A 23,662-nucleotide genomic window follows, 5' to 3' on the forward strand; every position below is an offset into this window, starting at 1 on the left:
GAATGAGCCGGCACGGACAGAAGCCGGTGATGGGAATGAGAACAAGCAGGCAGCGGGCTGGCTCTACGGGAGAAACTGAGGCCGCTGCTTCCAAATGTGAGGCCGTCAGCCTCCAGAGTGCTCACCAGGCCTCTACCTTATTTGAATGTTTGCCATCACAGGAGCATGAATTATTTTTATGTCTTAAAAAAAAAATGAAGTAATATTTTAAGACTCTCGAGAGGTCTGGGGGAATGGGGGAGCCCGGCGAGGAGAGTTCAGCCCACTGGCCACCGGCTGGGCCTCTGGAGGCCATCTAAGGCAGCCAGGGGAATGGGAGCCCCCGACGCTGGGTGCTCTGCTCGGGAGAGCTCCACTCATAGCCGCCGCCTCGCTCCCAGAGCTGGCTTTTCCCTGTTCCAGAGTCTCCATCCTCAGGCCTGGGACTGAAGCCCAGGTGGCCACCTGCTTCACAGGTTCCGAGGTTCTGGGAACCCTGCTCCCCTGGCCCAGGAGCAGGACTGGAGCCAGTCCAGCCCCTGCTCTGAGCTGGGCGTCCTTCTCCATACTTGACCCGCATCTCACGCTCAAACCCTCACGCTCTCCCCTTGAGGTAGAGGCTATCATTATGCTCATTTCGCGGAGGAGGATGCGGAGGCTCAGAGAGGGGCACAAGTGGGCCTGCGTCCTGGGACATCTCGGGCTTCCCGGCTGCTTATCCTGTGGTGGTGTCCCAGGGTCCCTGTGACACAAAGCCTGCCAAGTCCTTCTCCCCAGGTCCGACACCCAGTCAGCACCGGACAAACTAGTTACCACCAGGGTGGGGCGGGGGCCTCAGTCTGAAGCCTTGCTCACCAGCAGTCCCGCACGGCACCCTCCACGCCCCACCACAGCACCACGAATGGAGCAGCAAACCTTTTCTTTATTGCGAATGTGACACACAATCCCAGGGGCACCTGGGAAGAGCCGGGACCAGGAGGAGCCAGAGATGAAATCCTTTGTAAACCAGACTATTCCTCCTTCCCCTGTCCAGGGCAGAAGCCTGAGCCGATTCCCACCCCAAGGTGCGGACATAGCAGGGCACAGAAAGTCCCAGAGAAGGGCAGGCTTCTGGGCCCCTCAGGGGACTGTGGGCAGATACCAAGGCTGGCTTTTGTCCCCCATCGTCCCAGGGCTGCAGCAGGTGCTCAGTGCTAGAAGCCAGGGAGCTGGGGGGTGGGGGCGGGAGGCACGAATATCCCATCCCCCACCCACCGCACAGCATCAGTTGCTGACCCAGTGGTCCTGGTCCCCGGCAGCCAGCGTCTTCTGCTGTGTCCCACCACTCCAGGGACACTCAGGTCACTGGGGGGCCTCAGCAATGGCTTTCTCCATCCGCAGGTACCAGGGCTTGATGCGGGTGTGACACATCAGGTCGTCGAAAGCCTCCAGGCCCTCCATCACGCGCAGCACACCATACACTGCCTGGGGGAGGCGACAGAGGGACGTCCACATCTGCCCTCCACCAGCTGTGCGCCCTGGGGCCCGTCACCTCCCCTCTCTGAGAGGGCTCACTAAACCGCCAATTTTGCACATGGTGCTCAGAGTGAAATGTGGGGGATTTCTGTAGGTTTTGTCTGCCCTGCATCCACTCCCCCTATCTGGGCAACAAACCCCACCTCTAGAATTTCCTTTGGGAAAATGTCCTGCCCCACTCTCGGGTCCTAAAATCTGAGGAGAGAGGACCCCACCATCCAGCTCTAAGACCCAGATCTGGCAATCAACATATTCCATCCCAGCTCGAAGGACTGCTTCGGGGCTTGGCACTCAAGCCAGGCCAACAAGACACTGTCCCAGGACTTCTGGTGGGTGCAAGCAGCTCCAAGGAGTTGAGATGCAAGAGGTGAGGCCCAGCCCTGGTAATACCACTTGGGTCCCTGGATCCAGCTGGGCCTGAAGCCAGCCCCTCCCCTGAACCTGTCAGTGATGTGAAGCAAGACAGTTCCTTGGATGGAGCCAGGTGCCTCCAGAGCAGGAGAGCTGTGAGACTAGGTATTGCCTCCAGATGGGCTTCCTCTGCCCAGACAGGCCCCTCTAGTCTGGGCATCCCCTGCCACCACCAGACTCACCAGATCAGCCAGGTTTGGCTTCTGGCCCCCCATGAAGGGCCGGTCTTTGCCCACGGCTGCCACCCACTTGTTGGCAGCCTCATAGAGGTCCTCACGAACATCATCTTGAAGGTGGTGCCTAGTGAGGAAGGGAAGTCCATCAGGGAAACTCCAACCCTTGGCCCAGGTGGGGAAAACGGGAAGGCTAGGGGCCAGGGCCACCCCCCTAAGGGGCATCACACCTGTAAAAATCAGTTCTCATCCGCCCCAGTCAGGGAGGCCATGACCAAAGGAGGACCCAAGAGACCCAACCCCAGAGAAAGCAACAGAAGGAGGCACAGAGCAGACCCCCAGGCCGGTCTGCTTCCCCTGGGGAGGCGGAGGCAATTGGGAGTTCTGGCTGAGGGTCCCGGCGTGGCATAGACCAGGGGCTCGGGGACAGCAGGCCCCCCCAGGCACACATGCGCACCCGTGAGCCCCATCACCTGCTCTTGAGCCGCTTGCTGATGAGGTACATGGCCGCCGCACCCATGTACTTGGCCACAGCACCCTCCACTGCCCCGAACTTGCCCTCCCTGACGATGTAGTCGAAAGAGGCCAGGGCCTCGGCAGGAGTGCGGTACACGTTGGGGGAGATCAGGTGCACCAGCCAGTCATCCGCCCACTGCCGCCACTTCATCTCCTCCCTGTGGGCAAGACGGGGCAGACAGAGGGCAGGCCGGGTGGGCTGCGGAAGCCAGGGCCTGGGAGGCGTGGGAGCAGGTGCACTGTCTAGATGGAGCGGCGTATGGATGGGAAGCCGAGGCCGGAGCAGGATTTCCAGAAGGAGACTTAGCCCTGGCCATGGCCGCAGCCCTCCTGGCCTCCCACCCTGCTCCCCCATCTCAGTGTCTCACTCAGCCTGTCCCCCCTCGTCCCCACCTCCAGAAGACCCCGCCCCCACCTCACTTACGTCCTGGCCTCCTTCCCACCGTACATGCGCTGGGCCTCCTTCTCATCCAGCATGAGCCAATACTTGTTACAGAATTCCGTCACCTCCTTCCCCTGGTCGTTCACAGCCTTCATGGGTGGATAGTAGGTGATGATGTCTTCCAGGGGCTGCCTTTGGGAAACAGCCAGAGTCTCATCCCAACCAGTTCTTCCTCTCGGAGGCCAGGTCATTGCCTCTTCAGCGTGGAGATCTACCCCAACCTGAGCCGGTGCCGAAGGGGAACCTGGACCAACCCCCCAAAGCTTTCGGCCCTCTTCTGGGAGCCAGAGGGGGTCCTGCAGCAAGAGGGCCTTGGGGCAAATAAAGGAGCATCTCCCTGATGTGCAGAGCTGGGGGGGGATGGCTCAGAGTCGAATGCCTACCCTGCTCCCCTGGAGGAACCCGGGTGAGGCCTCCTGGGAGATAAAACGGACGAAATGCAACACCAGCCCAGGCCTCTGAGGGGCTCCTTACCCCGACACCAGGTAGGTCTTGAGAGCGCTGATGATGACAGAGGAATCATTCAGTTGTTGCTGGAGGATGAGAGGTTAAGTTGGGGGAGTGGGTCCTGGAGCCACCAGCAGGGTCACCAGGGCTCTTTTAAAATAAACACGCAGGCATTCCAGGAAACTGGTCCAGGAGAACCCGGCATTGTTTGTCCATCCCTGGGGGTTCATCCCCAAAATCAATGCCCATGGAGCTTTCCCCGCCCCACAGGACATAGTCCCCTCCCCCCCCTGCCCACCGCTGCCCAGGCCATCCTGAGTAAGAGAGGCCCAAGTGTGGCTAATAGGAAGGAGGGTGTAGCGAGGACCGAAAGTCTGGGCCCTGACCACTCACCCACCTGGCCTCCCACGCACTGAGGGGCAGGATGGGCTCTAGAAGCTATAAGCTAGGAGCCAAGCACTGGCCAAGCATTTCCTACCACCTGAGAGTATGGCCTTCTGTTGATTAATGAAGAAGCAAGCCCAGAGAGGCTAAGTGACCTGCCCCAAGTCATGTAACCAGAGAGTGGCAGCGCCCCACCTTGAGCCCGGAGCACCCTGATTTCAGAGCTCACACAGTTGAGCTCTGGGACACTCTGCCTCCCTTGGGCCCAGCTGGTTCATAACCCACAGCAAGGTCCAAAGAGACCACACTGTTCCAGAGTTGCAGAGCAGGGCCTGCCTAGGGGGTACTCCAGGACAACCCAGGCGGTGGGGGGCTGCTCCCTGAGGCTCACCAAACTCTCTCCTTCCTGGGCCAGCAGGATGGGCACCTTCCTGTAGGAAGAGAACTTGATCTCGGCCCTGCGCACGGGGTTCACTTCTACCACCTGGTAGGGCAGGGCGTGGAAGTCGAGGAAGGCGCGGACTTTGCTGCAGAAGGGACACGTTTTGTACTGGTAGAGGGTCAGCTGCAGGCGGCTGGACAGGGAGAGCTGCAGGGGGAGCAGAGGGAGGGGCTTCTGAGGCCTGGTGCCCAAGCCCCACCTGCAAGCAAATTTCTCCCAAGGGAGACTTGTAGGAGGAGGCTGGGAACATCAGGAGGAATGGGGATAGGTGGCAGAGAGAAAGGGAGACACAGGGAGGTGGGGAGCAGACCCGGGCAGTGGACAGTCCATCCTCAAGCACCCATACAGCACCCTCCTCAGGCAGGAAGTACAGGTAGGATGAATCTTCTGGTCTCCGATCAGTATCAGACAGACCCCTCTCCTCTCCCTCCTGGCCCAAGAGGACAGACATCACTCACTCACACACACACACACACACACACACACACACACACACACCTGCCGGTCCCAGGTGGGCTACCCAAGATGCAGAGCAATTGTTTCAACTTGGAGTGAGCACTCAAACTCCCTCAACCCAAGGGACCCTCTGGGTGAAGGACTGGAGCCCAGCCTTTACCAGAGTGGGATCAACCTCAAATCTCCAAGGATGGGGAGGGCCTCAATCTGCATGTTCAGCAGATGAATAAGCCCTAGGGACGTTCACTGCATATTAAAAGCCAGAGCAGCAGCCCCCTCCCTCACTGTTCAGATGGGACACTGAGGCTGGACTACATAGGGTGGGCAGAGAGATACAGAGAACTCCACTCTCTCCTACCATCCTGTTTCCCTGAGCCCAGGAAAGGGGCACTCGCACAGCCCAGCTAAGGGAACCTCCACCTCTCCATCTCAGGGCCTGGAATCTAAGGGTTATCGGTTCCCTAAAAATGCTGCAACTAATAAACAAATGCATAACCTTATGATCTGAAGATGGTGGGAGGATTTGGGGAAAGTTTATTACTTTCCAAACGACAAAATGTTTAGAAAGTAATGAAGGAGGCTTGCTTTCCCTTTCCTGTAATCTCCAAATCTTTCCATTAAAAAGTCTAACAACACGTTAGAAAATGACTTTACGACGAAGACAACAATTCTAGTTGGCAGACAACAGTGGCGACCCCATTGCACAGATGAGGACGCTAAGTGCTCATATTTAAATCCAAGTCACTTGCCCAAGGTCACAAACGGACAGAAGAGGTGATACCTGACCCCGCCATAAGTCCCCAAGTTCGGCGCAGACCGCAACACCCCTACCCGCGGCTTGGTGCGTCCCGGGCTTACCTGCGCCGCAGAGCGCTGGGCGCGGAGGTCCTGGGCGCGCAGGTGCCACCGCGCCGTGTGGTACAGCCCCAGGACGCCCCCCAGGGCCAGCGCCGCCGCCCCCAGCAGCCGCGGGCTGCCCTTGCGGGCTGTGGCCGCGGGGCCCGGGCCTCCCGCCGCTCCCGCGAAGCCGGCCCGACTCTGCGCGGGGAGGCCCGACGGAAGGCGACTACCCAGCCTCCAGGCCAAAGCGTGCCCCACCGGCCACAGCGCCCGTGCAGCCTGGGCCATGTTCTCTTCGCCGGCGCCGCGGGCGGGCGCGCAAAACGAAGACGGCCGGGAATCAGGCTTCCCTTAAAGGGGCGGGTCTCCATCAGCGGAGGGTTGCTAGGGGTGACAGTGACGCCGAGCGGGGAAGAACAGCCCCGGAGGAACTGAGCGTGCATCCCGGGCGCCCGGTTTCCACGCACCCGTGAGAACCACAGAAACACACTCTGGGATGTTTGGGAGTCGCTAAATGCCCGGCTTCTGAACATGAGTTAGAACCCTTCTCGGTGGTGACCCGGGGCCGAACGCAGGAACTCGTCGTGAGGACTTTGGGTCCCAGCGTCGTCCGGGACCTTCTACCTCATGTAAGAAATTGAATCCTGAAGGGTGTCACAAAAAGGGTCACAGCTCTGGGTCCAGGAGGTCCAGGAGGGCCGCGGTAACGCCAGACCACACCTGGTGCCCACGACTCGGGCTCTTTCTGCCCTCCCGCGCCGCTGCACCGTTTCTTCTGTGTCCCGAACCATAAAATTTTCCATACACACTAGGGGCCTTAGAGACCACGTGTCTCAGATTTCAACCACGCGGAGGCGCTGGTTCGCTGACCAGCAGGTGACCAGCGGCAGGAATGGGCAGAGTGGAGCTGTCAGGCTGCCCCGCCCCTCTGCCGGGCTTGCTCGCCGTAGCTGAGGGCCTGGGTCCCCAGCACCTAGGCTTCGCGGCGGGCAGTCCCGGATGGCCCCTCCCGGAGGCCCGGAAAGGAGCGGGGCTCGGATAGTAGGCGGAGATCCAAAGACCCGTCAGGATGTGGGCAGGGAGGGGCGGAGTCCGACGACGGGACGGGGCGGGGACAGAGCTGGGCTCGCGGTAGAGAGCGCGAGAGCTGGGCTGCGGTAGGGAGAGCTCGGGGCCTGGTGGGCGGAGCCTGACGGGGCTGGGCGGGGCTTGAGTCGGGAGGATCCCGCGTTGCGGTGGCTTTCCTCCTCCAGGTTCCCCTCGGAGCGCGCCGCCGGCTCTCGGCAGCCTCCACTTTCCGCCCGACGCCAGTAGTCAGTGCGACGGTCGCCACGGTCCACCGTCGCGCGGACATCGCAGCACCCGAGACCGCAAAGTCGGACCCTAACAGGGACCTGGGCATGCCGGTGGAGGCGGGCGCGGAAGGCAAGGACAACGGCTTCGGGGGAACAGGTGGCCCTGGGGATGGAAGGAGGGGGTGCTGCTGAAGCGACCTTTTCTTTTTCAGGGCTGCCCCCCTGGAAAGGGGAAGCGGGGCCGGGCTGGGGGCTCGGAACCCTCCCACCCCTCGCCCCCGGTAGTTTGCAGCTGCAGGTGACGGCTGGTGGTTCAGGGCGAGCACCTCCGAATGGGTCCCTGGAAACCGCAACCGGCCCCGTTTTGCAGATGGGGAAACTGAGGCCGCTTCAAGATCACTCGCCCTTTTGGCATTTGCTCCAGCCACTTACTGCAGCCCCTGTGGAGACGGAGGCTCCTGAGGGGATGGGGCGGGTGAACCGTCTTGGCTCAGCAGGAGGGCCTGTCTGGGTGGGCGAAGCCGCCTTGCGCAGTCAGCATCTCCAGCCACCTTTGCCGGTGTGACCCGGAGCCTTGGCGAATGTGACCTGCTTACAGAGTAGCCTGTTGCCTGCCCAGCACTGCGGGGGAGGGTGGGGAGGGTAGGGAGGGATATGGACAGAGAACCATCAGCTGTTTTTCACCTTTTCCAGCCTGTCCCATATCTGTAAGATAAGACTAAAGATTAGTATCTCCTGCATTGCGACGTTAGGATTTAATGGGAAAATGAATGAATGGAGAGAAGCCGGAGGCTAGAGAGGCTTGTACCCTAGAGACCCAGATTTTTTGCACACCCGGCACCTGCTCCACCTCTCCCAAATAGAGAATGGAAACCCAGTGACCAGCACCTCCACCAAAATACTTGGCAGAATTTTCCTTTGTTCCTCTTGATCAAGATTAGGCAGGATGTTAGGGCAGGCTCACTGCCCTTGACCCCGACACTGCTGCTTTCTTCATGCATTTATTACAGCCCCCTGTTTCTGGATAGCATTGAACAAAGAGCCCTGCTTAATGCCCAGGGGACCTCAGCGTTTGGCTTTGATATTCCTTTTCTATCTTTGTTTCTATTTTCTTAATTTCTGCTCTCCATGTTCTCGTTCTGGTGGTGTTTTTTGTTTGTTTTTGGTTTTGGTGGTGTTTTTTTTGTTTGTTTGTTTGTTTTGTTTTGGGGTTTTTTGTTTTGTTTTGTTTTGTTTGCATTTATTTTACGGTTCCTTTTCTAAACCTTTACTCAGGACACTTCACTCATTCCTTTGCAGCCTTTCCCTGTGCTAAAGCACAGGCTTAAGACTACGCACGTGCCATGTTTGTTGTGACCCCAGCCAGGGATTCAAGCTCAGCTTCATGCTACATCTGGCTGACAGAGGGAGCACTCTCCAATCCAGGCTGCTGTTCAGCCAGGATTGCTTTTTTTCTTTTTTTTTTTTTTTAAGGCTTTATTTATTCATTTGAGAGAAAGGGAGAGCACAAAGGGAGAGTGAGAGGAAGAAGCAGACTTCTAATGAGCAGAGAACCCAACATGGGACTGGATCCCAGGACGATCCCAGGACCCCAGGACGCTGAGATCACGACCTGAGCCATCCAGGCACCCCACAAGATTGCTTTGTTTCTTTTTTACTACTTTTTAAAAATGTCTTAATGGTTAATATACTAATGTCTGATTTTCAAAGTGTATAAATTAAATGTGTACATTAGGGGCATCTGGGTGGCTCAGTGGGTTGGGCCTCTGCCTTTGGCTCAGGTCGTGATCTCGGGGTCCTGAGATCAAGCCCCACACGGCCCACTCGGCAGGGAGCCTGCTTCCCCTTCTCTCTCTGCCTGCTTCTCTGCCTCCTTGTGTATCTCTCTCTGTCAAATAAATAAATAAAATCTTTAAAAAAATAAAAATAAATAAATGTGTACATTACTCTTCAAAAGCAAACAAAACAAATCTTGATACAGCCCAGATTTTTTTCCTTTCTTGAAGACTGACAGCGTTCTAATTCCTGATTCATAATCTGACACAGTGCATTCGGTTTTCAACTTCCTGTGAGAAGAAGAAAATGATTCTCACAACTCACCAGCTTTTTAATAGTATAAGGCAAATATTCAAAACTAATGATTGTTCTTTCCCTTCATTTTCTTCTCCTTTTTTTTTTTTTTTGTCTTGTTTTTGCCTCTTCTTATTGGACCTTTTAAATGAGTTGGGATTTGGGGGCACCTGGGTGGCTCAGTGGGTTAAAGCCTCTGCTTTCCGCTCAGGTCATGATCCCAAGGTCCTGGCTTTCTGCTCGGCAGGGAGCCTGCTTTCTCCTCCTTCTGCCTGCCTCTCTGCCTACTTGTGATCTGTGTCTGTCAAATAAATAAATAAAATCTTTTTTAAAAATATGAGTTGGGATTTGGACAGAGGAGGTCATCCCAGATTATCCAGATGGGCTGTGCATGTCATCTCACGGGTGCTCCTTAGAGAGGCAAGTGAGATCACACACATAGAGAAGGGGATGTGAAGACAGGCAGGTTGGAGCAGAGGGGCCACAAGCCAAGAAATGCCAGTAGCCAGCAAAAGCTGGAAGAGGCGAGGAACAATCCCCTAGAACATCTGGAGGGAGAGTGACCTTTCCCACACCTCGATTTCGGCACAGTGAACTTCTCATTTTTTACTTTGGGCCTTCCGAATGCATTAATTTCAGCCAAAAAGTTTGTAGTGATTTGTTGCAGTAATTTGATGATTTGGGAAATAGTCTATTCAGAAGATGCTAAAAGTAGGAAATTCACTGTTCACAGAGGTGCTCTGGAGAGAAGGTCAAGGGTGTGGCTGATCAGGGGACCTACGGATGTGGAGGACGAGGTGGGCCAAGACAGAAGTCTCCAGGGAGGTATGGAGGAGGCAGCCCAAGATGGTGAGATCCAGCAGTCTGGGAAGGTAGCTATCTCAGCCCGTAACAGAATACCACAGACTAAATGGCTTATAAACAACAGAAATTTGTTTCTCATGCATTATAGGGAATTTTGTCCATGATACAGCATGAGACAGAAGGAAGCTACACTTGGGGCAAAGCATAACCAGAAGCTGAGTCACTGTGTTGTACACCTGAAACTCATGGAACATGGCGTATCGACTGTACTCAAATAGAAGAAGTTGTTTTAATTTATTTCTCACAGTTCTGGAGGCTGGGAAGTCCAAGGTCAAGGCGCTGGCAGATTCAGTCTCTGGCGAGCGCCCGATTCCTGGTTCATAGGTGTCTGTCGTCTCGCTGTCCTCACAAGGGGGGGGGACGGGTGAGAGGGGTCTCCGGGGTCTCTTATAAAGGCACTAATTCCATTCATGAGGGCTGCACTCTTATTATCTAATCACCTCCAAAAGATACCCCCTCCTGCAAATACTACTGCCCTGAGAATTAGCTTCCAACATAGGAGTGAGGGTGGGTGGGTATGACACGAGCCTTCAGTCCAGGACTCAGGGACCCAAGAGCAAGGGAGAGAACAAGGAGCCATGGGACAGTCCAGTCCTGGCAGACCTGGCTGAGCAATTAGGGAGGGACACCTGCAGCTGCACTGACCTGGGGGGGAGGCCGGTGTCCACCCAAGACCTAAAGGACTCTGGGCACAGAGAGAGGTACCCAGACCTGTGCCCTGTGTCCTCTGGTCTCTGTAGAGGGCTTGGTGCACGCTATCGGCACTTCCTCCACCCCCTCACCAGGCTCCTGGCCCCCCACCCCACTCTCCATTGGTCCAAGTTGGCCCCTTCTCCTCATGAAGCTGGACACACTCTCCCTTGGGGGCCTGACCTCGTCCTTTGCCTGTCATAGCCTGTCTCATGACCCCCTTCCCCAGGGAAAGGCTCAGTCACAGAACATACCTCATGTGAAATAAGCACAGGGTGAGAGGAAGAGCCACTGTGACCTCAACCTTCCTCAACCTGGCATGAATGGGGAGGGGCAGAAGGGCTGGAGCCCTACACTTCCAGGAGGACCTCAAAGGAGCCTGAGTACCTCTCAGACATCTGTACTCTCTTCACCTTTCCAGAACCCATTCCCCTGCCCCCTGGGCTGGGCACTCTCCTGGTGGATCCTGGGTTCTCAGGGTGCAAAGGAGAATCTTTTTTTTTTTTTTTTTTTAAGATTTTTAATTTACTTAACAGAGAGAAAGAGAGATCACAAGCAGGCAGAGAGAGAGGGGGAAGCAGGCTCCTCTCCGAGCAGAGAGCCCAGTGCGGGGCTTGATCCCAGGACCCTGAGATCATGACCTAAGCTGATGGCAGAGGCTTAACCCACTGAGTCACCTGGGCATCCCAAGGAGAATCAGTCTTTTGGGAGAGCCAGACTAGTCTCACACAAGCCATCTTGGATGGTGTCCCTCATGTCTAGCCAAGGGCCTAGTGGGCAGGGAGCATGGGGGTGCTTAACCAGGAGTGGTCAAGGTGGAGATACTCTTTCCTGGGGTGCTCGGAGCTGCAGCCCAGGCAAGAAGGGTGCACAGCTGGGAGGATCCAGGTCTTGGTTAGTGCCAGGACCCTGCCGGGAAGAGGTGTCTCCTGCCCAGCCCCACCAGAACCCAGTATCTACCCACTAGATGCCTGGTGCCCACGGCAGACCCTGCCCAGAGCAGTGGCCTCCAGTCCCCACTGAGGTCATCACGGACCTTCTAGCCTGCACGGGAGCCCAGGCTCCAGAGTGAGAGGCAGGGGCACCCAGCTAGAAGGCATGCACCCAGCTAGGAGGCACCCAGCTAGGAGGCACCCAGCTAGGGCCAGGTACCTGAGGTCCAGACTGAGGAGGAAGCCCTGGGCCCAGATCTCATATGGCAAGGCCTGCTGCCCCCTGCCCAGTGGGCCCAAAGGACATTTCCAGAAGGAGGGACCTAGTAGGTGCTTGTGGGAGGGATAGGGAGGGCTGCCTTTTAGAGGGTCCCAACCAGATGGAAGAGCAGGAACCAGCAGATCCTTGAGGCCCCCTCGTTAGCCCTAGCACAACAGATGGGGCCTGGAGATTGGAAAGCTGCTTCTGGAAACTAGAAACTCAAGCCAGGGCTCTGGAGGAGCAGGCCTTCCTCCTCCAGGGTGTTTGGACCACAGTGGCCAAGGAACGCTCATCTCTGGACACCAAGAGTTCCTGTGGCCGTGACTGGTCTTCTGGAGGCATTCCCCCAGCACTCAGAGGGATCATGGTGTGGACCTGCTGTTTGGACTCTGGCCAAGTCCAAGGGCTCCAGGGTAGACGGGACCCTGAAGGCCACAAAGCTCACTCATTTGAGTCCATAACACATCACACAGAAGCCTTGGGGCCAAGTCCCTCCTGGGAGAAGCCCGGGCTGGGGCCTTCCAAGTCCTGCTCTGGACTTCCATTTGACACAAGGAGACAGACAGTGAGAGAGGGACACAAGCAGGGGGAGTGGGAGAGGGAAAAGCAGGCTTCCCACAGGGCAGTGAGCCCAATATGGGGCTCGATCCCACAACCCCACGACCCTGGAATCATGACCTGAGCCAAAGGCAGATGCTTAACGACTGAGCCACCCAGGCGCCTCATCCTCTTCACTCTTACCCTTCCAAGGGAAGGGAAGGGTAAGAGCCACCAGAGGGGAGAGGTAGCTGGGCTAGGAAGGGCGGAAGAGGTGGCCATCACCCGTCGTCAGCTGAGGCCAAGCGCACACAGAGATAACAACAGACAGATAAGGCCCAGACACGCCTGGAGCCAACACCCGGAGAAGACTGGGTTTGCTTAGAAGCTCCGAGTCGGCCTCAGGTAGAGACGGCGCCCCATGTGCATGCCCAGCCTCTGTTAAACAACACAGATTGGGCTGAGTAATTTAAAACATCAAACTGGATTTATTGACAACTCATGAATCAGGCAGCTCCCCATCTAGCAAAAAGAATGGAGCTTTTTTGAGCTCCAGAGAAGGAAAGGTTTTTAAAGGTAGAGAAGGAACAGAAGAAAGGAAACTGTTATCAAGGAATCCATCGTTTTAGTCAAGGTCACCCACGTAAGGGAAATGGGAGGGATCTCTCAGTAAATTCCCTGGCACTGGGCTTCCGGTGGCTCAGTCGTTAAGCATCTGCCTTTGGCTCAGGTCATGATCCTAGTGTCCTAAGATCGAGCCCCACATCGGCTCCCTGCTCAGCAGGAAGCCTGCTTCTCCCTCTCCCACTCCCCCTGCTTGTGTTCCCTCTCTCGCTGTGGTTTTCTCTGTCAAATAAATAAATAATTAAAAAAAAATTTTCGTGGTGGAAATTCCATGTGGACTGGTCAAAGGTTACATGGGGGGAGGTGCGGTGCAGGGGGGTCAGGACTACGGTTGGGTTAGGCCTTCGGTCTTGGCTTTGCTGAGGTAAGGCCCTTAGCATTAGTGAATCCATCTTGGGCCTGTGGTTTTCTGTCGCGGCCGGCACAACAAATCGACCAGGACCATGAGGGTAAGAGGATGGTGAAAAGAAATGAAGAGACAAAGAGACAAGGGCAGGAGGAGCACCAAGGAGGATGTCCAGTAGAGCCGATTTTATTCAAGGCTGTGAGGTATTATAGAGCTAACAGAAACAATCATAGGAAAGTATCTATTTTTAGCTGATTACTAAAGAGTTTGCAATATGTAGAGAAAATCCTTCAAGCTTTCCCATTATCTATTTCCTAAGCACCAATAGCAGACCCTCTAGCGCCAGATGTACTGACTTCAGGGCCACTCAAGACATAGTTTGTGTAAGCACAGCTCAGTCTTACAGTGGTATAGCCTATAGCCCCGGCAAGGACAGCAAGGACCAGCCAAGAATTTCTGACCCCGACCCAATCGTCTCTAGCTGACTAGCAAACGGGTGGGAAGTCATGTAGGTGAGCGCGCAACCCATAGCACAGACCCTTTCTCAGTGCTACTGGACTTTATCGACCTAAGCCTTTTGTTCTGCTATTCAGCCTTTAGAGGTGGCAAAAGTCAGGGTGTGGTTTGGTCCTCGTCTCCAGCCTTCCCGTGGCCTCCCCCAGTTTTCCTTTCAACACCTCACAGCATCTGCGACGCAGCTGTCTTTAGGGAGGGAAAAACTGGCAGGGGTGGGGTGGGCAAGGGTGGGCACCTCCTCACGGCGTCAGGATTCAACGAGGGGCCCCTGAGCCGGGCCTTCTCCCTTCTTGCAACTGGCCCTGGTTCTCTCAGGCTCCAGACCTGGTCCTAACCCCTCCCCACCTCATACCCTCATGAGCAGGGGGTGTGAATTCGTACTAAAGGACCGTTGGCCATGCTACCTCATGACTTCTCAAGTCTAGAATATTCTGTCCAGTGGTAGGCACTGCCTGTCGGTCTCCCTCTGATCCAGTAGTCACGGCAAACTCAAAAATAACCTTCTAAAAGGGAGGAGCAGGGGTAGAGCTCCTAGGGCTGTGAGGGGGATGACAGAGGTGAGAGGTGGCCCTTGGTGACTTCAGAGAACACGTGGGCTTTGGTAGCAACATCATTTCCCCAAAGCTTTGCTCATCCTCACTTTCTGTTCTTTCATCATCCTGAGAGGCCTGAGTGGGCGAGGGGTTCTCTGGGGGGCCTTTTTGGCATCAGGGCAGTAGAGGCTGCCCTGACCCCCCATCTCAGGACCCCTTGAGTCCCTTCCCTCAGGATCCACCACCTAAGTCCAGACTAGGGGAGCGGGTTCCCCGGTAGCAGCTAGAAGAGCCAAGGAGACCCCGGAAGTCATCTGAGGCCAGTGAGCCCTCGGTTCTGCCTCAGGCCAGGCGGCTCTTCTGGTGACTTCTAGGAGACACCACCCAGGGGCTAGGACCCTGCACTGCCTCCTGTGGACAACCAGGCTCCCATGAGGAACGTACTTCCCTCCAGGGGAAAGCTGGGATCATCCATGGCAGAAACAGTCCTAGGGGCCCACGCCTAGGCCCCTGGGGCTCTGCAGCCCAAGGCTATGGCCAGAGCTGGCAGATGGTATTGATGCTCTCTCAAGGATGAGACCGAGTCCTTGCACGCACTGTGACCTAAAGTACCTGGTGTCCAGAGCAGCAGGGTAGAGAGCCCTGCTTTAGGCCCCAGCCCCCCAGCCTGCTTCACCCAGTGCAGAGCCATGTCCTTCATTGTCCCCACCGGGGACAATGTCCACCGGGATGGAGCTGGGACTGCTGCCCCAGAGCCCTGCTTTGTCAAGCTGTCTCATTTGCAGCAGCCAGGCCCAGCTCGAGGGTCTCTGTCCCCTGGGCCTACAGGAGGGGCCAAGTACCTTAGGGATCAGCTGAGGTCTGGGGCCACCTCTGCCACTTGGGGAGCAGCAGACTCACCATGAGAACACTGCCTAGTGGGCTTTCATTGGAGAAAAGGTATCTCACCCCGGGCCAGGCCCTGGTGTGGGGTCCTTGGGAGGGCCAGGATCTGGATCCATGAGCACAGGCAGGGCACATATTCTGTCCTTCCCTGCTAGGAAGGTCCACTTTCAGCTGCCTCCCCTTCCCTGGAGGGGAACCAGGAAGTAGTGATGGGGTTTGGGAATATAAGTGAGGCTCAGTGGGGACCAACAATCAAGAAAGAATTCTTGAGGGCACCTGGGTGGTTCAGTCAGTTAAGCGTCTGCCTTCGGCTCAGGTCATGATCCCAGAATCCTGGAATCAAAGCCCACACTGGGCTCCCTGCTCAGCCGGGAGTCTCTTTCTCTGCCCTTCTCCTGGCTGGTGCTTTCTCTCTCTCTCTCTCTCTCTCTCTCTCTCTCATTCTCTTTCTCTCTCTCAAATAAATAAATAAATTTTTGAAAGAATTTTTGAGACATCTTTGGTGCAAAATGATGTTTTATTAAAACACAGGGACAGAAGCCTTGGGCAGAAAAAGCTGCCATCCCAGGGTTGTGAGCGGTGACTAATTATATTCTTGGGAGTTGTGCCGGGGTAAAGAGGAGGGATATTTTAAATGGATTTTCCTAGTTAAAGAAGACTCACAAGATCCTGCCTTTGTCAGGGCGCCTGGGTGACTCAGTGGGTTAAAACCTCTGCCTTCAGCTCAGGTCATGATCCCAGGGTCCTGGGATGGAGCCCCGAATCGCATCTGGCTCTCTGCTCAGCAGGGAGCCTGCTTCCTTCTCTCTCTGCCTGCCTCTCTGCCTACTTGTGATCTCTGTCTCTTTCAAAAAATAAATAAATAAAATCTTTCAAAAAAAAAAAAAAAAGATCCTGCCTTTGTCAAGTTAAGGTTGCTTCTCCTTCTAGCAAGACATTAATACGAGGGTAGTTGGGAGCCTCCTGGAGGAGCATATGCTCTGCCCGCTTCAAGCATCTGTCAATGGGCTGCAGCCTGTAAGGATTTTTTTTTTTTTTTTAAGATTTTACTTATTGGGGCACCTGGGTGGCTCAGTGGGTTAAAGCCTCTGCCTTCAGTTCAGATCATGATCCCAGGGTCCTGGGATCAAACCCCACTTCAGGCTCTCTGCTGGGCAGGGAGCCTGCTTCCCTTCCTCTCTCTGCCTCTCTCTGCCTACTTGTGATCTCTCTTTCTGTCGAATAAATAAATAAAATATTTTTAAAAGAATTTTATTTATTTGAGAGAGAGAGAGAGCACAAGCAGGAGGAGCAACAGAGGGAGAGGGAGAAGCAGGCTCCTCGGTGAGCAGGGAGCCCCACCCTGCCAGGCTTCATCCTGGTCTCCAAGATCATGACTTGAGCCAAAGGCAGACGCTTAACCAACTGAGCCACCCGGGCGCCACAGTTATAAGGACATTTCATTGTATCTACATTTCCTTCTGGAAGCTAGGTTGATAGAAATGCTTTGTTCTTGCAAATTGCTAAGACATTTGTAAACTGAGAGAGATTCACTTCTTGCAGGATTGCGATCTCTATTTTAAGTTAACTGTTCTTCCTTTCCTTAGCTTTGGGGGATCCAGGAGTGCCTGAGGAATGTCACATATATGGGGGGTGGGTTGTGGGGTGTCAGCTTGCCTTCTGTTTTCCCTCATCAGTACCACAGTCTGTTGGCCCGAGGTACTGTCTGTCTTCATCAGGTGCCAGAAAGGGCCTCTCCGCACTTACCCCACCCTGGACTTGAGCTGAGCAGAGGCTCTTAGAGGTCAGGGATGACAGCTTGTCCAGATAGGAGATGGTGGACCACACACAAAGGATTCCTTGTCCCTGGGGGAGATGTGGAGCTCTGGGGAATGCCCCTCCCCCATCACTGGCTGTCCTGCCCCTCACCTTGCATAATCCTGACCTGGGGGAAGGGGACTGAGAGCTTGCCCAATTTTCAGCCTGAGTTGCTGGCAACTGCCTCACCCTTCCTGGATCTGGCAAAGGATAAATTCACTCCACCCTGGCGTGAGCCGCTGGTCAGGGGACCATAAATAGGGTCTCCGGGGCAGCCTTCTCACTAGCTTCTCCTCCTTCGCTGCTGTCCGGCACGCCAGTTTCCTAAGCCCTGAAGTCATGGCCCGAGGTATCCTGTGTCTGGGCCTCGTCCTGCTGGGGGCCCTGCAGGCTCCGGCCCAGGACTCCCTCATAAGTCCGATCCCAGCCCCACATCTGATCTCCATCCCCCTGCAACGCGACTTCCAGGAGGACCAGGTAAGGGGCCTGGAGGGGCAGCTGCAGGGAGGTGCCTGGGGCAGAGTGTGAACAGAGTGAGGAGAGGCAGAGTCTTAGGGAGCGCGTCAGGGCCGGATGGGTTCAGGCTTCAGCTCAGCCCACCCTCGGGGCCCCTGATGGAAGGCACACCCCACACCCCCGTCCCCACCCCAACTTCGCTGACAAGAGAGTCACTTGAGCAGAACTTGCCAGGTCCACGATCCCTTCAGTAATCCCCACAGTCCTTGCAAGGTGGGGACATCTTCAGGCCCTCTGCATGAACAGGAACAGGGACTTTAGCGGGCCACTTGCCAAGGGTCACCCTGTCCCTACCAGACTCAGGGCTCCTTCCTGGCTGGGGGCCCCCAACTTCTGTGGCTGCATCAGCACAGGCCTGTGTGGCCAGTCAGGGTCCCCGCTGCTGCCCAGTTCCCGACTCCCAGTCAGGCTGCCTAGAGGTACCTGCAGGGACAGAGCAGCGGGGGGGGGGGGGGGGGGCAGGGGTGGTTCCTGGGCTCCACATATCACCTGCCACCCCTCCCCGCCGTAGTTCCAGGGAAAATGGTACGTCGTGGGCGTAGCAGGGAACTCGATTAATGCAACAAGAAGAGCCCGGTTCAAGATGTACACCACCACGTACGAGCTGAACGACGACCACAGCTACAATGTCACCTCCACCATGATCCGGTGAGGGCCACCACCTCCTGGGTGGGGGGTGGGGAGTGCGGCAGGGACGCCCCGGGGGTCTGAGAGGCAGACTGATGTCAAAGCCGAGTGATGACTGAAGGTGGAAGGTGGACATTCATCCTACCGTTGGGTACCAGATCCCCCCGCATTCATCCGCTCCTTCATTCTCTAGATCAGTATTTATCGGTCACTTCAGTGCAGACACACGGACAGTACTGGGGATGGATCGTACAGACAGCCCTAGGGAAATGGGAGCGGAGAGAGCAGGGGCATCCTGGAGTGGGAGGAGGGTCACTCGATCCAGCCTGGAATCCCACCCAGGACGACATCAAGGGCTTCCAGACAGGTGGTCTCTAGGCTGGGCCTCGAGGAAGTTCCAGCTCCTTCAGGAGATCATCACAGGGCTGCCCTGAGCTGGGGCTGATGAGCAGCCCGGAGAGAGGCGGTGGCCGCAGGGCAGGGTCCTCAGACACCAGTACAAACGGATCTGGTGATAAGCAGGTCTGGCTGCAGCGACGAGAGGAATGATAGAGGCTGGTCAGTCCCAGGTCGGAGATGGGGACCAGGATGGGGGCAGATGAGGACCTACAGAAGGGAGCCAAGAATTACCCAGCTCCTGTGGGCTTCTGGCTCTGGAACTTGGGGGATGAGGCCGGAGCACTTGCGGTGAAGGGAACAGAAGAAGGGCAGGTTTGGGGAGATGAGCTCTGGGGTGCCAGGGTACCAGATGGGATGCCTGTGAGAGGGCAGGGTCGGCCCAAGAGCTAAGGGCATCCTTGGCATCAACAGACTGTAGCCTTTGGAGTGTGAATCCCCCAGAGACTCTACGGCAGGAAGCTGTAAGATAGGAGGGATGCGTTCAGTGGGGAAGAGCCAGACCCACTGGAGCAGGGTAGGCCGTGGTCCTCCTGAGGCCACGTGGGCTGTCACCTTTTTAAAAAAATATTTTACTTATTAGAGAGAGAGAGAGCATGTGTGCACACATGCGCAAGCAGGGGCGGGGCCAGAAGGAGAGAGGATCTCAAGAAGCCTGTGCCGAGCCCAGAGCGGGACTGGGGGCTCCATCCCAGGATCCTGAGATCAGGACCTGAGCCAAAAATCAAGAGTCAGATGCTTCACTGACTGAGCCCCGCGGGCGCCCCCGGACTGTCACCCTCTTATCCACCACCCATCTTGTTTCCACAGGAACGATACCTGTGACCACTGGATCAGAACTTTCGTCCCAAATGACCAGCCCGGCCAGTTCACTTTGGGCGACATCGAGAGTGAGTCCTAAGCGGGGCGGGTCTCCACAGGACACAGACGCCGTCCTGCGGGGGCTGGGGAGGAAAAACCGTTTCCGGCACCAGACCAGGGTGGGCTGATCCCTCACGGCCACACTGCAGGTCATGTCGGGGTGCAGAACTACACCGTGCGCGTCATGATGACCAACTACAACCAGTTCGCCATGATGTTCTTCAAGAAAGTTCACGACAACTACGAGTTCTTCAAGATCAGCCTCTACGGTGGGTCCTCTCCCACTGCCCCTGGGACCGCGGTCCCGTTCATGCTGGGGATGAAGACGCCCATCCCACCCAGGCCCCAAGGTCCCCCTTACTCTGAGCCCCTGGGGGGTGGTAGAGGGATCTTCCCGCAGGTCTGTGCCTACCCCTCCCATGAGGAAGGGCTCTGAGGCCTCATTCACAAGTTCAAGACTATTTACGGAGCGTTTGCCTGCCACTCACTGGCCATTTGACCATAGGGAGGACCAAGGAGCTGAGCGCCGATATGAAGGATTATTTCGCCCGCTTTGCCAAATCCCTGAGCCTCACCGATGACCACATCATCTTCCCTGTCCCCATTGGTAATTGTCAGCTACGGAGAGGAGAAGGGGACATGGGGGACTGTCCGGGTCTAATGTTGCCTCACAAGGAAAAGGGGAAGTGGGAGACTCGGGCCCCTGCTGCCATCACTGGAGACCCTGGGAGCCACTTTGGGTTCATGAAGACCCTGCCACGCCCAAGGGTCTGTGGGGTACCCAGCAGGGTGGGTCCCAAGGGTTCCTCCCTGGCAGAGAACCCAGGTCCAAATTTCCCATCTCCTTGCCCGGCCACCTTTCCCTCTGCCCAAGTCTGCTTGTCCTGGGCTGGTTCCCCCTTGGCCCTGGGGCTTGCTCACCACTGACTTGGGAGGTGTTCAGGGGTTCTGGCCTGGACAGGCGCCTCCCCAAGGCTGCAGTCACCCAGGTCTGTTTGTCCTCTGACTTCTCTCCCCATTCCCTGCCCCCATCATCCACGCCTCTGCTGAATCATCCTTGAAGGGAACCCCCAGATCTTCTGTGGCTGGGCCAAGCAGGGGCCCAGGGCATCCCAGGGGAAGCATAGGGGCCCTGGAGGCCAGGGATCCCCCCAGGCACCCCTGCCCTTGCTAACCACTCTATCCTCCGCAGACGAGTGCATTGATGATGAATGAACGAGCACGTGGTGAGTACGGCCCAGGAGGAAGGGGCTGATGGGAGCCAGAGTGCAGCGGGAGAGGGTCCCAGGCCTGCCTTTGCTCCCCTTGCCCAGCACTGCTGCCCTCTTTATTCCCCTGACTCTCTTTCTAGGTGCCTTCTGTCCCCACCCCATCACCCTCAGGCCAACCTCTGCCCAGGACACTGCCAGCTGCCCCCACCAACCTGGACACCAGGAGAGAGCCGGGAGACCCTTCCCACTGCACAGCCCACCAGCTGCTCCCCAGGCTGCCCTTCTGATGGAACCCCTCCTTGTTTGCTAAATAAACATATGCCCCTAAGTCCCGAGTCTGTGCTCCTTGACCCCTGGGCCGTCTGAGAGGGAGAAGAGCAAAGGGTGGGCTCCTGTTAGCATCACTCCCAGGGACATGGTCCCCAGAGAGGGCCGGGTGCCGCAGAAACATAGTCCAGCTCTGACCAAACACCTGCCGCTCCTAACTCCGGGCCCAGCCCCAGTCCCAGCAGCAGCCCGCACTGACCCCCGCCTCCCAGCACACTTGATGGGCACATCTCATACCCATGATCAGCCACCTGCAGCAGGGTCAGGGAGCTGCAGGGGTTTGGGGGGACTGAGTGCTGTCAACCACACTTCACCAGGGCCCTGTAGATCATGGAAGACTGTAGCCAGAATGAGGGGTGCACAGCAGATAAGGCAGAAGCGTGTCCAGCTTGAGGCTGTGCCAGGCACAGAGGGCCACTGGAGGTGGTCCCCTTTCCCTCTGCCAACCCCCCTATGGGCCCACTGGTGGGTGGCAGTGTCCACGCTGACCCTATTCTCAGTGCTGTCCCTCCCCCACATCCCACCTCTGTGATGATCTTTGGATCACCAAGGTCAGGGCCAGGGGAGGCAAAGAGGAGAATATGCTGCCAGGAAACCAGATTCCAGAAGCCTTGAGGGCTCCAGGCCTATACCCAGCACTTGGCTGGGCCTGTGTGTGGGGCCTGACCAGCCCGTCAGGCCACCCCTGTGTGTCTGCATCACACCACATCATAAACTTGAACTCCTTCCCTGGCCTCTTCTGCCCTTGCAAGGTCAGAGGCCAGAGGCGGTGAGGTTCTGAAGAAACCCAGGTGTTCCAGAGACTTGCACACTTACCCGTGGACGGGGTGGGGGGTGGGGAGGGTGGGATAGTGGGGAGATACTGGAGGTCTGAGCAGTTCTAGACTCAGCCCCAAGGCAGCAAGACAGGCCTGAGACTCAGGCCCACCAGATAGGCTGCAGCCTTACAAGTCTGGATCAGGGGGCGCTTGGATGGCTCAGTTGGTTAAGTGTCTGCCTTCTACTTAGGTCATGATCTCAGATTCCTGGGATCAAGCCCTTAATAAAGCCCAGCACAGAGCCCCAGATGGCTCTCTGCTCCGCAGGGTGTCTGCTTCTCCCTCTCCCTCTGTGTTCTCTTTCTCTCTCATTCTCAAAACAAAACAAAACAAACAAACAAACAAAAAAACAGCGGTCTGGGTCAGGCTCCAGGAAAAGACAGGCTTGCTGCAGCGTTGGCTGAGGGAGGAAGGGTGGAGGCTCTCCCAAGCCCAGAAAGACCCGCACTGAGAAGGGCACCCAAGGGACGGCTGGCCAGGGCCCACTAGCTGGCCAAGGGGGTGGGAAGCCGACCCTGGCATGCCTGGTGCTGGGGCTCCACTTCGGGCAATGGAGACGGACCCCTTCTTGCTTTGGCCCAAGCCATGCAGCCTCCTGGCATCACATGGGCCTGCTGGGTCTTCCAGGATCAAACTCAGGCCACAAATGGGCTTTGTGTTTCTTCCCCGGGTCACTGGGTTTTTATCAGTTTCCTATTGCTGCTATAAGAGATTATCACACACTGGCATCTTTTTTTTTTTTTTAATATTTTATTTATTTATTTGACAGAGATCATAAGTAGGCAGAGAGGCAGGCAGAGAGAGAGAGAGGAGAGAGCAGGCTCCCCACAGAGCAGAGAGCCCGATGTGGGGTTCGATCCCAGGACTCTGGGATCATGACCTGAGCCAAAGGTAGAGGTTTTAACCCACTGAGCCACCCAGGCTCCCCCACACACTGACATCTCAAGACAATATACACTTATTTTCTTATAGTTCTGGAGGCCAAATTCTGAAATCACGTTCACTAGCTAAAATCAAAGGGTCAGCAGGGCTGTGCTTCCTCCAGAGGCTCTTGGGGGAGAGTCCCCGTCTTTGCCTTGGGGTTCTTTCTTCCTTCTTTTTTTTTTTTTTAAGATTTTTTATTTATTCATTTGACAGACAGAGATCACAGGTAGGCAGAGAGGCAGGCAGAGAGAGAGAGGAGGAAGCAGGCTCCCTGCCGAGCAGAGAGCCCGATGCGGGGCTTGATCCTAGGACCCTGGGATCATGACCTGAGCTGAAGGCAGAGGCTTTAACCCACTGAGCCACCCAGGCACCCCTCTTTCTTCCTTCTTTAAGACAGCAGTGCGGCATCTCCGAATCTCTCTCTTTGCTGAGGTCCTCATGTGGCCTTCTTTCTTGTTTGCAGCCAAATTTCCCTTGACATTCCTCTCTCTAGGGACACTTATGATTACATTGAGGGCCCACCTGGATCCAAGGTAATCTCCCCATCCCAGAATACTTCCTGTAATCACATCAGCTCCCACCCTTTATCCAAATAAAGTATTGTTCTTAGGTTCCAAGGATTACGATCCAGATATCTTTGGGGGCAGACCACCACACTGAGTTCAAAGAGGGAACCATGGCAGGGCTAATGAGATGGAGACACAGAGGCAAGGCAGCACCAGAGCACCTCCCTTTCCCTCATCAGGGCTGGATGGAGTAGGTCGCTGTTTTGTCCTGTGGTCTGGTTTACGGACCTTGACCGTGGCAGTGAGGTGGGCGGAGGGAGAGGCCTTCCCTGGGACCCCAGCACTGCATCAAACTCCAGCATGCCTGGGGCACCTGCTGCGACTGACCGTGAGGTATGCAGATCTGTGCGGATCTGTGCATGCCGACGTTTGTTTCTGAGAAACTACGTGACTTTCTGAGGGTTTGTCTGATCCTTCCCCTGTGCCCTGGAGTCTGCGTGTTTCTCCCTTGGTCTAGACA

The 23,662-nt window shown here is 56.2% G+C and overlaps 2 protein-coding genes and 1 long non-coding RNA gene across 4 annotated transcripts; 2 read left to right on the forward strand and 1 right to left on the reverse strand.

Moving 5' to 3' along the window:
• Window positions 1-881: 881 nt before the first annotated feature.
• PTGES2 (prostaglandin E synthase 2) lies at window positions 882-5,927 on the reverse strand. Of its 2 annotated transcripts, XM_082695749.1 has the most exons (7): window positions 5,624-5,927; window positions 4,259-4,456; window positions 3,511-3,569; window positions 3,019-3,168; window positions 2,552-2,752; window positions 2,088-2,205; window positions 882-1,443 (listed from the first exon to the last, which is right to left on the reverse strand). In XM_082695749.1, exons 1-7 carry the CDS (start codon window positions 5,891-5,893, stop codon window positions 1,321-1,323), a joined length of 1,119 nt encoding a protein of 372 aa, XP_082551875.1. In that variant the 5' UTR covers window positions 5,894-5,927; the 3' UTR covers window positions 882-1,320. The 2 variants fall into 2 exon arrangements, with proteins under 2 accessions (XP_082551875.1, XP_082551876.1); XM_082695750.1 differs by lacking the exon at window positions 5,624-5,927 and having other exon boundaries at window positions 3,420-3,569; window positions 4,259-4,397.
• An 857-nt stretch (window positions 5,928-6,784) lies between these two features.
• Window positions 6,785-8,835, forward strand: LOC309846590. Its single transcript, XR_014302007.1, has 2 exons — window positions 6,785-7,030; window positions 8,200-8,835. It is a non-coding gene; the product is annotated as an uncharacterized lncRNA (long non-coding RNA).
• Window positions 8,836-17,101: 8,266 nt separating this feature from the next.
• LCN2 (lipocalin 2) lies at window positions 17,102-20,892 on the forward strand. The gene is made up of 7 exons (XM_082697144.1): window positions 17,102-17,433; window positions 17,984-18,120; window positions 19,306-19,385; window positions 19,506-19,625; window positions 19,862-19,963; window positions 20,549-20,582; window positions 20,708-20,892. The coding sequence occupies exons 1-6, from the start codon at window positions 17,296-17,298 to the stop codon at window positions 20,569-20,571; spliced, it is 600 nt and encodes a 199-aa protein (XP_082553270.1). The 5' UTR covers window positions 17,102-17,295; the 3' UTR covers window positions 20,572-20,582; window positions 20,708-20,892.
• The last annotated feature ends 2,770 nt before the right edge of the window (window positions 20,893-23,662 follow it).

Source organism: Mustela nivalis, assembly GCF_964662115.1.
Source record: "Mustela nivalis genome assembly, chromosome: 13".
In the NCBI taxonomy this organism is placed as follows: domain Eukaryota; kingdom Metazoa; phylum Chordata; class Mammalia; order Carnivora; family Mustelidae; genus Mustela; species Mustela nivalis.

What these genes read in the sequence shown, in the direction of transcription:
- LCN2 (XM_082697144.1), top strand. Translation starts at nt 17,296, where the DNA reads ATGGCCCGAGGTATCCTGTGTCTGGGCCTCGTCCTGCTGGGGGCCCTG. An exon ending in CACTTTGGGCGACATCGAGA is followed by an intron (nt 19,386 to 19,505) that starts GTGAGTCCTAAG and finishes GCCACACTGCAG; the next exon opens with GTCATGTCGGGGTGCAGAAC. An exon ending in CATCTTCCCTGTCCCCATTG is followed by an intron (nt 19,964 to 20,548) that starts GTAATTGTCAGC and finishes TATCCTCCGCAG; the next exon opens with ACGAGTGCATTGATGATGAA.
- PTGES2 (XM_082695749.1), bottom strand. Translation starts at nt 5,893, where the DNA reads ATGGCCCAGGCTGCACGGGCGCTGTGGCCGGTGGGGCACGCTTTGGCC. An exon ending in CCCAGCGCTCTGCGGCGCAG is followed by an intron (nt 4,457 to 5,623) that starts GTAAGCCCGGGA and finishes CTCCCCCTGCAG; the next exon opens with CTCTCCCTGTCCAGCCGCCT. An exon ending in GGTGGGAAGGAGGCCAGGAC is followed by an intron (nt 2,753 to 3,018) that starts GTAAGTGAGGTG and finishes TCTTGCCCACAG; the next exon opens with GGAGGAGATGAAGTGGCGGC.